This window comes from Loxodonta africana, chromosome 19, assembly GCF_030014295.1.
Source record: "Loxodonta africana isolate mLoxAfr1 chromosome 19, mLoxAfr1.hap2, whole genome shotgun sequence".
Lineage (NCBI taxonomy): Eukaryota > Metazoa > Chordata > Mammalia > Proboscidea > Elephantidae > Loxodonta > Loxodonta africana.
In genome coordinates, this window is record NC_087360.1 from 44,521,897 (window position 1) to 44,536,458 (window position 14,562).

A 14,562-nucleotide genomic window follows, 5' to 3' on the forward strand; every position below is an offset into this window, starting at 1 on the left:
TATCTTTTCCTGTGCTCTGCTAATTGTAGCCTCTGAAGTTACCTTCATCTCTTTCCAGGATAACTTGACTTTTAGTGTCCTGATTTTGTAAATGTTTCTTCAAACTTTCTCATTTTTTTTTCCTTCTCTGGGTCAAAAGAGGAGGGAAAAAAAGAAATAGACTGTAAAGTAAGTCCCATATCATGTCATGGAAAGTGCAAGGTTTAAGAATCACGAAACCCAGGTTCCAGTCTCAACTCTAGCTGTCACTTACCTGATTTGAGTTTTAGTTTTCCCATTTATGAAATGAGAATTCGAATTACAAGATTTTTAAACTCCATTCCAAGCTGAAGTCTGAACCTGTGGGGTCCATAGGTTTCTACTGTATTCACTCTCCCCTCTTCCCTGATCCCTGAAGGACAGAGCTTGGATTCAAATGACTTTGCATAGAATACCATTACATGAGTAAATCTTAATTTTAAACTATTGAAAACTGGTTCCTGTCTCCCATCTTTTTCTCTGAACTTTAAAAAAAAAAAAAAACCCCTAAAATGGAAGAATTTCCAAAATTCTTACTCAGTAGTTTCCTTGCAGAAAATCTTTAAAATAAGAATATTTGCTTTGCAGTCAGATGTACCTGGATTCTTTTGTGTGTGTGTGTGTGCTTTAAGTGAAAGTTTACAAATCAAGTCAGTCTCTCATACAAAAATTTATATACACCTTGTTATGTACTCCCAGTTGCTCTTGCCCTAATGAGATAGCACACTCCTTTTCTCCACCCTGTATTTCCTATGTCCATTCAGCCGCCTTCTGTCCCTCTCTGCCTTCTCATCTCCCCTCCAGACAGGAGCTGCCCACATGGTCTCATGTGTCTGCCTGAGCCAAGAAGCCCACTCCTCACCAGTATCATTTTCTATCTTGTAGTCCAGTCCAATCCCTGTCTGAAAAGTTGGCTTTGGGAATGGTTCCAGTCTCAGGCTAACAGAAGGTCTGGGGACCATGACCTCCAGAGTCCTTCTAGTCTCAGCTAGACCATTAAGTCTGGTCTTTTTATGAGAATTTGAGGTCTGCATCCCACTGCTCTCCTGCTCCATCAGGGATTCTCTTTTGTGTTGCCTGTCAGGGCAGTCATCGGTTATAGCTGGGCACCATCTAGTTCTTCTGGTCTCGGGCTGATGTAGTCTCTGATTTATGTGGCCCTTTTTTTTTTTGTCTCTTGGGCTCATAATGCCCTTGTATATTTGGTGTTCTTCATTCTCCTTTGCTCCAGGTGGGTTGAGACCAGTTGATGCATCTTAGATGGCCACTTGCAAGCGTTTAAGACCCCAGATGCCACTCACCAAAGTGGGATGCAGAATGTTTCTTAATAGAGTTTATTATGCCAGTTGACCTAGATGTCCCCTGAAACCATGGTCCCCAGACCCCCATACCTCATACTCTGGACTTTGAAGCTTTGGGTTTATTCAGGAAACTTCTTTGCTTTTGGTTTAGTCCAGTCATGCTGACCTTTCCTGTATTGTGTGTTGTCTTTCCCTTCACCTAAAATAGTTCTTGGAAACCCTGATGGCGTAGTGGTTAAGTGCCACAGTTGCTAACCAAAAGGTCAGCAGTTCAAATCCACCAGGCGCTCCGTGGAAGCTCTATGGGGCAGTTCTTCTCTGTCCTCTAGGGTCACTATGAGCTGGCATCGACTCGATGACAACAGGTTTTTTTTTTTTTTAATAATTTTTATTGTGCTTTAAGTGAAAGTTTACAAATCAAGTCAGTCTCTCACACAAAAACCCATATACACCTTGCTACGCACTCCCAATTACTCTCCCCCTAATGAGACAGCCTGCTCTCTCCCTCCACCCTCTCTTTTCGTGTGCTTTTCGTCAGCTTCTAACCCCCTCTACCCTCTCATCTCCCCTCCAGGCAGGAGGTGCCAGCATAGTCTCAAGTGTCCACCCGATCCAAGAAGCTCACTCCTCACCAGCATCCCTCTCCAACCCATTGTCCAGTCCAATCCATGTCTGAAGAGTTGGCTTTGGGAATGGTTCCTGTCCTGGCCCAACAGAAGGTCTGGGGGCCATGACCACTGGGGTCCTTCTAGTCTCAGTCAGACCATTAAGTCTGGTCTTATGAGAATTTGGGGTCTTCATCCCACTGCTCTCCTGCTCCCTCTGGGATTCTCTGTTGTGTTCCCTGTCAGGGCAGTCATCGGTTGTAGCCACGCACCATCTAGTTCTTCTGGTCTCAGAATGATGTAGTCGCTTATTCATGTGGCCCTTTCTGTCTCTTGGGCTCGTAATCACCTTGTGTCCTTGGTGTTCTTCATTCTCCTTTGATACAGGTGGGTTGAGACCAATTGATGCATCTTAGATGGCTGCTTGCTAGCGTTTAAGATCCCAGACACCACTCTTCAAAGTGGGATGCAGAATGTTTTGTTAATAGGTTTTATTATGCTGATTGACTTAGATGTCCCCTGAAACCATGGTCCCAGACCCCTGCCCCTGCTACGCGGGCCTTCAAATCATTCAGTTTATTCAGGAAACTTCTTTGCTTTTGGTTTAGTCCAATTGTGCTGACCTCCCCTGTACTGGGTGCTGTCTTTCCCTTCACCTAAAGTAGTTCTTATCTACTATCTAATTAGTGAATGTCCCTCTCCCACCCTCCCTCCCTCCCCCTCTCATAACCACAAAAGAATGTTTTCTTCTCAGTTTAAACTATTTCTCAAGTGCTTATAATAGTGGTCTTATACAATATTTGTCCTTTTTGCAACTGACTAATTTCACTCAGCATAATGCCTTCCAGGTTCCTCCATGTTATGAAATGTTTCACGGATTCCTCACTGTTCTTTACCGATGTGTAGTGTTCCATTGTGTGAATATACCATAATTTATTTATCCATTCATCTGCTGACGGGCACCTTGGTTGCTTCCATCTTTTTGCTATTGTAAACAGTGCTGCAATAAATATGGGTGTGCATGTAACTGTTCATGTAAAGGCTCTTATTTCTCTAGGATATATTCCAAGGAGTGGGATTGCTGGATCGTATGGTAGTTCTATTTCTAGCTTTTTAAGGAAGCGCCAAATTGATTTCCAAAGTGGTTGTAGCATTTGACATTCCCACCAGCAGTGTAGAAGTGTTCCAGTCTCTCCACAGCCTCTCCAAGATTTATTATTTTGTGTTTTTTGGATTAATGCCAGCCTTGTTGGAGTGAGATGAAATCTCATTGTAGTTTTGATTTGCATTTCTCTAATGGCTAATGATCGTGAACATTTCCTCATATATCTGTTAGCTACCTCAATGTCTTCTTTAGTGAAGTATCTATTCATATCTTTTGCCCATTTTTTGATTGGGTAACAGGTTTGTTTTGTTTTTTTGGTTTAAAATAGCTCTTGTCTACTATCTAATTAGTGAATACCCCTCTCCCTCTCTACCCACCCTCATAACCATCGAAGAATATTTTCTTCTCTGTTGAAACTATTTCTCAAGTTATTATAATAGTGGTCTCATACAATATTTGTCCTTTTGCAACTGACTAATTTCACTCAGCATAATGCCTTCCAGATTCCTCCATGTTATGAAATGTTTCACGGATTCATCACTGTTCTTTATCGATGCGTACTATTCCATTGTGTGAATATACCATAATTTATTTATCCATTCATCTGTTGATGGGCACCTTGGTTGGTTTCTTCTTTTTGCTATTGTAAACAGTGAACATGGGTGTGCATATATCTGTTGTGCACCTGGATTCTTGAATGAAATTGTGCAACTTTGGATGAATTACTAACTTCTCTGAGCCTCAATTTTTCTGTAAAATGGAAATAATGATACCTGCCTTGCAGGATTGCTGTCAGGGACTAAATCCCAGGTATATATTAAGTTCCTAATAAACATTTGTGTTCTCCTTCATTAAATACCATCTTATTTTTTACTTTCTGACCAAAAGCACAGGTTTGAGACTGAAACAGCCCAGGTTCAATGCACAGTACTACTATTGTACTAGCCTGATGATTTTGGCCCAGTTACTCGATCTCTCTAAGGCTCTATTCCCTCACCTGTAAATAAAGGAGTTAGTAGTAATGCTAATCTCACAGGGTTGGGAGGAGTACATAAAGCACTTAGCACAGGGTCTAGCTCAGTAAACAGTAGCTGTTGTTGTTGGGTGCCGTCTAGTCAATTTCAACTCCTAGTGACCCCATGTGACAGACTAAAACTGCCCCATAGGGTTTTCTAGGCTGTAATCTTTATGGGAGCAGATCGTCAGGTCTTTTTTCCAAGAAGCTGCTGGGTGGGTTCAGACTGCCAACCTTTCAGTTAGCACCCAAGTACTTAACTGCCGTACCACCAAGGTGCCATATAAATAATAGCAAGTAGTAGTAGCAGCAGTAAAAATCATACTAAATCACAGCCTGAAACTACAAGGAAAGTGGAAGAGCACTGATGGTGAGCAGCTGCTCAGAAACAGATGAGGGACCAGTCCAGCAGCCAGGAGGCGTTGACAGGAGGATTTAACTGGTGGAAGACCATCTTCTCTTTTGCTTTCCCCCAGTTTTCTGTATCTTTCTCTTGGGAGCATCTCAGCACAGGAACCTCACGTCCAAAGAACACGCTGTGTTCCCAGCACTGCTTTCTTGGTGGCATGAGGTCCTCCGTCTCTCTGCTTGCTTCTCTCTTTTATATCTTAAAGAGATTGGCTTAATACACTATCTAATCTTATGTATCTCATCAATGTAACTGCCAGTAATCCATCTCATTTCATTATAGTGATAGGATTTACAACACATAGGGAAATCACCTAAAATGGTGGATAATCACACAATACTGGGAGTTATGGCTCAGCTAAGTTGACAGATATTTTGGGGGGACAGAATTCAATCCATGACAATTACTTAAAAGACAAACCAAGAACAAAGGCAGGCCTCTGGCTTATTTTAAACTGTGGTTATTTCTCCCAATATCTTACCTCTATATCTAGCAGAATCTTGAACAACAACAAAGATGGGTATTTCCAGCTAGGAGGAAAAGGGAACACCCTCCCCTTAGCTGTTGACCAGGGGTGAACAGACAAATCTGAGCAGCTTTCTGAGCTTCTAGACAGAGAAGAGGACAGCAAGGGTCCTCCTCACAGACTCCCCAGATGGAAAAGAGCATGAAGCAGCTCCGTCCTGGAGACTGAGGAGCCACTCAACTGGGTAAAGCCAGGACTACCACTCAGTGGGATGAAGCAAGGTGACACCCCTCTTAGACCCTCCTCCTGGGAGGAAGTCTCTGTAGGTGGGACTCTCCCAGCCATTTTGTCTGTACTCCAAGCCTTCTTCTCCACAGATGGCTCTTACTTATTGCTGTGCCCCCAACTTATGCTTAGGCAATTTACAGGAGTGAGTTTAAGTTGTGTTTATATCACTAAAACAGACAAACAAAAAAATTCATGTTATTATTTACAAACAATAATATAGTACTACCACATCACCTCTGAACTGGAGGTCATGACCAAGTGTTGATGTTAGATGAAAAAAAAGGGGGGGGGGACAGGTAGATGGGGCCTCCTACAATGAGAATTGTCACCTTCTTTACCACTTCTTTATCATACCACAGGCCCGTTGAGAGGATTAAACAATCTATTAGATGTATGACTGTTAGCACAATGCCCAGCAGTCAGATATAAGCAACTATTATTGCTATTGTTGTTATCACCATTGTTCCTAGAAGAGTGATTGACATACTGAAGGCACTGTCATCGCTACTACTATATTTATCTATTTTCCATATCTACATACTGCTTTACCCAGTCTACTCCCTTAACTGATCCATGGGTTTATCCAATGGTGTTGCTCATCTCAGTGATAATGTACAAATTTTCTGGAAGTATCGTGAATAAAAACCAAACCAAACCCACTGCTGTGGGGTCAATTCCAACTCATAGCAACCCCATAGGACAGAGTAGAACCGCCCCATACTGTTTCCAAGGAGTGCCTGGTAGATTTGGTTAGCAGCTGTAGCTCTTAACCATTACGTCACCAGGGTTTCCATCATGAATGGAGAACCCAAAAAATTCAACTGGGGAGTAAAGAAACACAGCCGTATGTATTATGTATGTGTGTGTGTGTGTGTGATACAACTTATATTCCAAGTTGTTCTTTTCTAAAATCTTTTCTTATACCTTAGCCTCTCCTCCAGGCCCTACTCTTGGGGCAATGAGCCTCAGTGACCTGTCTGCATTCTCACTCACTTCTCTGTGCCCAATAAAATGACATCAGCCTGCAGACAGGAATTTTCTATCCCTACTTCAAAGTCCACCTACAAGGTTGTTTCAGGCATTGTCCTAAAACGAAAGAGGAGAAATCATTTGTGTATTTATTCATTTATTCAACAAATGTTTACAGGCACTGGACTAGGCCCTAGGGATACACCATAACAAGACACAGACCCTGCCCTCGAGTAGCTTACAGACTAGAGGGGGAAAGGTTCTAGTCAAGTAAAGAAAAACTGCTAGGTATCTGGGCCGGGTGATTTCATCAATGTTCGTTTCGCACTAATGAGACTGGAAACTCAGCAGGGAGGAGTTGTTTGAGGTGCCTGTGGGACTCCCAAGAATAAATATTCAGAAGAGTTGAATATATGAGCCAGGAGCTCAGGAGGGAGAGTGGGGCAAGAGATACAGATTCAGTGATTGAAGATCCAGGCACTGATTGCCCAGGAAGTGAGCCAAGAAGATAACCCTTGAGATTTCCAAACTGTAAACCATAGCCTTATATTTTTAATTTCCTATTTCCTCTGATTTAAAGACACTAAAACAACAGACTGTACAGGTATTATTAGGCAAATATCTTTAGAAAAAGAATAGTAAGTTCGACTGATGAGAAAAATCTATTTAAATTACTTAATATCATCCTTTTTCATAGAAACAGGTTGAGGAACTCTTTCAGATAATGCTCCAGTACTAGAAATACTGGTAGATTGCATGGCAGTTGGCAATCAGAAAACAAATGGGCTACAGCAGATAGACTCACACATATGTGAAAGGTCATTTATATCAGCATCGTTTGTAAGAACAAAAGATTGAAAACAGCGTAAGCATGTATCTGTATGGTTCATCTGTAGTCTATTATACAACTATTAAACATACACACATATACTTTGACATATACACCAAAAAAACAAACCCATTGCTGTCAAGTTGATTCCAACTCATAGCAACCATATAGGGCAGGGTAGGACTTCCCCGTAGGGCTTCCAAGGCTGTAATCTTTACAGAAGCAGACTGCCACATTTTCTCGTGCAGCATGGCTGATGGGTTCAAACTACCCACCTCTCAGTTAACAGCTGAGCGCTTAACCACTGTGCCACTAGGGCTCCTTCTTCACATATATAAGTAAACAAAGCAATGATGTTTTTAGTATGCTACCAATTGTGTAAAAAAGGAGAGAGGGAGCATATATTTGCATATTATGTGTATTTTTGCTTGTGTATGTATAAAACATTTCTGGAAGGAGGCACACACACCTGGTAACCTTGGTTGCCCTAGAGGAATGGAACTAGAGGGCTGTGGGATGAGGTGGTGGGAGATTTTTCACTGTACCCTTTTGTACCTTTTAAATATTGAATCCTGTAGAAAAGTAACCTATTAAAAAATAAACTTATTTTTTTAAGAGAGAAAAGAAGAAGAAAATCACCAAGGAGATGTAGGAAAATGCTTTTGAGGAAAGAATTGCATGTAGGATAGAGATTTAGTAAAACATGCTTTGCCCAGTCTGGAAGTACTCAGAAATTAAAATAACTACTTGAAATAAGGGTTCAAACACCCTACTAAGATTATCCCTATTGCGAAGTCTATGTGCTAAGAAGGCAAGCCTTTCTGGAGGAAGGAAGGGGAGGGTTCACAGCAAGGTGAAAGCAGGAATGAAAAAGTTTGGTGAACTCCAGCATTGATATAAAAGAAATTTCCAGTTATCATTTCGACCAGGTAGTCAGATGCTATAGACTGTGCTCTAGCACTATAAGCTTTTTACTCTTTTATATAACTCCCTGTGTTTTCCTCATAGATCTTGTCTTTTCTCTTGTAATAGTGGGCACTGAAGTCTTCAAATGAAGAGAGTCTGTGAGCTTTTATTCAGAGACAGCAAGGAAGAATGAGCATAAGGAGACCATCTCCCCAGAGCCATCTTGGTGCGATGAGAAACCCAACAGTCAGGACAGGCAGTGACAACAACCTAGAGGAGAGGAGAGCAAGCGGAGTCCCTGGGACCTGCCACCAGAAGAAAAGAAGCAGAGAAGAGCCTGGCTAGGCCTGTGAACAGCCCCCAGCAGCTTAGGAGAAAGGGGCTACTTGAATGCAGTGCTAGACACACTCTGCAGAGTGATAGGATTATACGCTTTGCACAGTGATAGGATTATACACTTTGCACAGTGACAGGGTTATGCAGAAAACCCTGGTGGCATAGTGGTTAAGTGCTATGGCTGCTAACCAAAAGGTCGCCAGTTCGAATCCACCAGCCACTCCTTGGAAACCCTGTGGGGCAGTTCTGCTCTGTCCTATGGGGTCACTATGGTGGGAATGACTCAATGGCAACAGATTAACAGGGTTATACACTTTGCACAGTGATAGGGTTATATACTTTGCACAGTGATAGAGTTACATTTGAAGCTGTTACAGGTGAGGTAGTGACTAGCCCATGTTTGTAACACACAGAGCTAGGCTTTTCCTTTATTCAATAGATACTATTTTATCTTCATTGTTACTAAAAGAGAAGAAAAAATTTTTTTTCCAGATAGGATCAAGAGCACAAAGGAACACTCCCATTTGTCCTTTTACCTTATGCTGACCTTAAAACAACACAGAAAACTTGAAATGAGGGAAGATTATGTACTCCCATTTCTCCCTCCTTCCCCCCCCCTTTCTCTTTGATTCTAACAACTTACTACTTTTAACTGCAGTTTTGCCTACTTTTTCTCAGAAAAATCAATGATATACATATATAGACCACCTACTGTATATAGGTAGTGCAAACAGTTAATGCACATGACTACTAACCAAAAGGTTGGAGGTTCAAGTCCACTCACAGGTGCCTCAGAAGAAAGGCCTGGCAATCTACTTCCAAAAATCAACCATTGAAAGTCCTACAGAGCACAGTGCGACTCTGATGCACATGAGGTCACTGTGAGTCCAAATTGACTCAAGAGTAACTGGTTTTACTATAGGCTCAATGAGTTTACCTATAGACTCAATGAAGCTTACAGTCTCATTGAAAATGGTCTCAATAATAATGACTTCAGGAATCCAGATGACAGAGAATCACTGAGGGTCTAGACGCTCACTAGACACTCAGCTTCTTGGAGAAGGTGGCCTTGCAGGACAGGTTATATTTAGAGGAAGGCTGATGAGAGCACTTCAGGCAGGTATAGTGGGTGAGGCAAGACCAGTGTGTGGGTGGCATTCTTGTAGGATAATTAACAACCAGGTTAGCTGGAGCTGAGGATTGGAGACAGCAGTCATTGATTAAAGAAATTTCTGATTCAATGAATGTCTAAAATAGGATTTCCCCCAGATTAATAGAAACTCTGTATACTACAAACATACCAATTAGAGTATTAGAGAGATGGTAACAAATGATCTGACCTAACTCCTGCCATTTGCCCACCAGGTATGAAGTAATAGGAAAGGGTTTGTGTTCAAGGCGAAGCTACAGCATCTGTGTTATGCCAAAATTTCCTATCTCTCACGTCACATAGTAGGAGCCAACGGTGAAATTGAAAGAGTACATCACTGTATATCACTGCACGCTCAGATTGTATTATTTCTTTCTCTCCCTCTCTCCATTCTTTCTTCTTCCTTTTCCTGCTCGTGGCCAGATGTCAAGGAGAAATCCTTTCTCACTGTGAGTTTTGGTTGGAATGTCAACCTGTGACTTTTTAGAGAGAATGAGTGTGCATGCACAGATTAATAGAGATGATGAAATATGGGAACTATACCAGTATTCACCTGGTCTGAGAGTCAGATCAAGTGTCCGGACCCAGCTTGGGTACTTTTTAGCTGTGTAAACTTGGACCTTCACTTAACCTGCTTGTTCCTCAGTTTCATTTATTTATAAAATGTAGGTGTTAATACTTCCCTATCTCCCTTAAAGAACTATCTTGAGATTCAAATGAAATAATGTTTGTGAAAGTACGCAAAAACTAAAGAACTTATTATTAGTAGCTCAAGATGAGGATTTGCATGGGGGTGGCGAGAGGTGAAATTAGGAAATCTCAGTAAATCTCATTCAGCCCTATGGTTTTTGTAGAATTGTTTTATGTCATTAAAATAAGTTTAGTGCTATAGTTTCCTTTGATATTGTAATAACTCACACTCTAACCACACCTTTTTCCTCCCTAGGTATCCCTAAATGCAGAACTCAGTCCCCTGCAGAAGTTCCAGCACATCTCGCCTGGGCTTCTCATCAGTCAGTAGGATTCTCAGCTGCCAAGGCAGCAACTAAAGTTCTCATCCAGCATATTCAGGGACACTCTGAGCTTCACTCTTTACCCTTCCAGGCTCCAGAACTGAAGCTGATTTAAAAATGTGGAAGGACTTTTAAAGAAATAACAAAATGTACATGTTTGAGAGTTGAATGTGACTTGGCTCCTTTATTAGAAGCTCTTACAGTTTAAGTACCTTGTTGTGAAAGTGAGTTCTGCTGTATTTCAGTAAAAGGTATTCACAGGGTAAATGTTAATACATGTACAAATTTAAGGAGAAATGAGATGGTACATTACATGGGGTTGATGAAGAGACGTATGATGGCACCATTGCTATTATTGGGTATATTAGGGTCCCAAAAGAGCACATTCCCAAGGCTACTTGAACAGTTTCATGAAGGGCTGTTTAACCACAGTATGGGTAGGGTTAAAGAAGGGATGGTGAAGCAACCAGGACCTGGAAGAGTGGGATGCCTTTATAACTCCTTGGCCTGAAGAGGAAAGGGGCAAGATCAGTGTCTCTGGAACCCAATGAGAGCTGTAGCCTCAGGAGAGAGTCCACCCAACAGAATATATGTCATATCATAGAGGAATGAGGCCAGTGTCAAAACCAAGGCCTAGGAGGGAGAAATGAGGGAGAATACCCCCAGCCTGTCTCTCTACCTACCCTTCAATATCCCAACAGTGCTTTTGTCAAACCCAACTGGAAGTCACAGAGCAAAGAAGCCTGGGGGGTGTAGCTCTTAGATGTCAGCCTCCCAAGGCATAGAGCAGAGCTGAGGAGTGTGGCCAGTGGATCGGGGTGGGGTGGGGGGGGTAGGATATAAATGGGACAAGGAGAATAAGTAGCACAATGAGGGGAGAAGTTATGATTGATGTTCAAGCGATGTAAATGGGCTTTAAAAAGTTATTGGAAACAGAAACTATAACTGTGCTACAAAAATATTAGTTATACATTCTAAACTAAGCCACCATTTACCATTCTAGGATACTTATTTGCCTGGGTAAGGTGGGATTATGGAAAAACAAATACGTGTGTTAGTCATGTAAGTTTGAATGTTTATGTTCTTATGCTATATTATGTAATATATATATTAATGGCTTAAAATGGTAGCTTGGAAGGACAGTCCAGGACACAGTAGTCTGAATGCCCAAATGATCCATGGGGCAAAACATGACTGGTTTACAATTTATCAGTTTGCACCACCCAAGGTAAAGCTAACAAGTGGCTCTGAGGCAGAAAAAAAGAAAATACACCTGGAATGAGACCTTGTATTCTTTCCATGGGCAGAGCAGGCAACTGTCTGGAAGAATTTCTTCTTCCTGGAGCCTGAGCTGTCGTGGTCTGCCCTCAGGAGCGAGGGGCAGCTGTGTAAGCTGGGTTGGTCTATAGTGCCAGGTTTCTGCCCCATTTGTCCCAGTGCACCCCACTGATTATGTCAGGAGCCAGTCACATTGTGAACAGATGTTTGAATGGGCCAAATTACAGTATGCTCCCAACTCCTTCTGGTTTTCTTTCATGGAATAAACGAGAATCTTCTGTGGCAAGGATATTAAGAGAAAAAGGCCTCATCCAGTACCAATGGCTACATCTTTGTTTCTTAAAACAATAGCCAGTGGATTTTCTCGTGAATCTACACTTTGGGCAGCACTGTATGGGGAAAGCTTGTTCTCTGGTCCATGCCGCATCCTCTGGGTCTTCTCAAAGGTGGCTTACTGACACAACTGGAAATTTGATGCTGGCTATACACTGGGCACTCGGCCAGGGCCGGGGTCCTCTGTTCCTCTCCATGTGGAATGGGTTCTACACAGCATGGCACCTGGGTTCCAAGGATGAGTGTCCCAGGAGAGAGCCATGTAGTATCTGTATCACCTTTTATGTCCTAGTCTTGGAAGTCTCATAGTGTCCTTCCCACCATAGCCTATGTCTTGTTTATTTAGTACTGCTACACAAAAAAAAAAATTTTTTTTCTTACACCAGAGATACCACAAGTAGATGGCTTTAACAGACAGGAGTTTTTTTGTTTTGTTTTGTTTTTTTATTGTGCTTTAAGTGAAAATTTACAATTCAGTTCAGTTTCTCATACAAAACTTATACACACATTGTTATTTGACCCTAGTTGCTTTCCCCATAATGTGACAGCACATTCCTCCTCTCCACCTGTATTTCCCATGTCCATTCAACCAGCTCCTGTCCCCTTCTGCCTTCTCACCTTGCCTCCAGACAGGAGCTGCCCACATAGTCTAATGTGTCTACTTGAGCTAAGAAGCACACTCCTCACTAATATCATTTTATGTCTCATAGTCCAGTCTAATCTTTGTCTGAAGAGTTGGCTTCAGGAATGCTTTTAGTTTTGGGCTAACAGGGAGTCCAGGGACCATGTACTCGGATGTTCCTCTAGTCTCAGTCAGACCATTAAGTCTGGTCTTTTTATTGAAATTTGAGATTTGCATCCCACTTTTCTCCTACTCCATCAGGGATTCTGTGTTGTGTTCCCTGTCAGGGCAGTCATTAGTACGAGCCGGGCACCATCTAGTTATTCCAGTCTCAGGCTGATGGAGTTCCTGGTTTATGTGGCCCTTTCTATCTCTTGGGATCATATTTTCCTTGTATCTTTGTTGTTCTGCATTCTTCTTTGCTCCAGGTGGGTTGAGACCAATTGATGCATCTTAGATGGCCGCTTGCTAGCTTTTAAGACCCCAGATGCCACTCACCAAAGTGGGATGCAGAACATTTTCTTAATACACTTTGTTATGCCAATGGACCTAGAGGTCCCCTGAAACCATGGTTCCGAGCCCCCCACCCCTGCTACTCTGTCCCTCGAAGTGTTTGGTTGTGTTCAGGAAACTTAAAAGCTTTTGGTTTAGTCCAATTGTGCTGACTTCCCCTGTATTGTATGTTGTCCTTCCCTTCACCTAAAGAAGTTTATTCTCTTACAGTCTAGTAGACTAGAAGTCTGAATTCAAGAGCTCAGCTCCAGAGGAAGGCTTTCTCTCTCTGTCAGTTCTGAGGAAATGTCCTGGTCATTCATCTTCCCCTCATCTAGGAGCTTCTCAGCACTGGGACCCTGGGTCCAAAGGACACACCGTGCTCCTGGCACTACTGTCTTGGTGGTAGGAGGTCCCCCGTCTCTCTGCTCTCTTCTCTCTTTTATATCTCAAAAGAGATTGACTCAAGATACGACCTAATTTTTTAGATTGAGTCCTGCCTCATTAGCATAACTGCCTCTAATCCTGCATCATTAACATCACAGAGATAGGATTTACAATGCATAGGAAAATTACATCAGATGACAAAATGGTGGACAATCACACAATACTGGGAATCATGGCCTAGTCAAGTTGACACACATTTGTGGGAGATACAATTCAATCCATAACACCATATGAATCACTGTCTTAGTTATCTAGTTCTGCTATAACAGAAATACCACAGCGGATGGCTTTAACAAACAGAAATTTATTCTCTTACAGTGTAGGAAGCTAGAAGATCAAATTCATGGCACCAGCTCCAGGGAGAGGCTTTCTGTCTGTTGGCCCTGTAGGGAAATTTCTTGTCATCAATCTTCCTCTGGGTCTAGGAGCTTCTGAGCACAGGGACCCCAAGTCAAAAGGACGTGCTCCACTCCTGGCTCTAATTTCTTGGTGGTAGGAGGTCCCTCTCCACTCTGCTGACTTCTCTATATCTCAAAAGAGATTGACTCAAGATACAGCCTAATCCTGTAGATTTGAGTCCTGCCTTATTAACGTAACTGCCTCTAATCCTGCCTCATTAACATCATAGGGGTTAGGATTTCCAACACATAGGATAATCACATCAGATCACAAAATAATGGACAACCACAGAATACTGGGAATCATGGCCTGTCCATGTTGACACACATTTTGGGGGGACACAATTCAATCCACAATATTTCACCCTTTGGTCTCCCAAAATTCACATATTTGCGACATGTAAAACGCATTCATCCAATCATCTCGTCCCAAAAGTCTTAAATCAAGTCCAAATTCCAAAAATTCCCCTTCATCTGTGAAATCTAGAATACAACTTATCTGCTTCCAAAGTACAATGGTGGAACGAACAGGCACAAGGTAGACATTTCCCTTACAAATGGGAGAAATTGGAGGAAAAGAAA

General features: G+C 42.1%; 1 protein-coding gene across 2 annotated transcripts in view; it reads left to right on the forward strand.

Moving 5' to 3' along the window:
* FBXO16 (F-box protein 16) overlaps positions 1 to 10,655 on the forward strand; it is a 167,728-nt gene extending 157,073 nt beyond the window's left edge. For both annotated transcript variants that reach the window (XM_064272639.1, XM_023550972.2), the window contains one exon: positions 10,344 to 10,655. In XM_064272639.1, coding sequence (XP_064128709.1) covers positions 10,344 to 10,418 — 75 coding nt within the window. In that variant the 3' untranslated portion in view covers positions 10,419 to 10,655. The remainder of the gene's footprint in view (positions 1 to 10,343) is intronic.
* Positions 10,656 to 14,562: the final 3,907 nt, after the last annotated feature.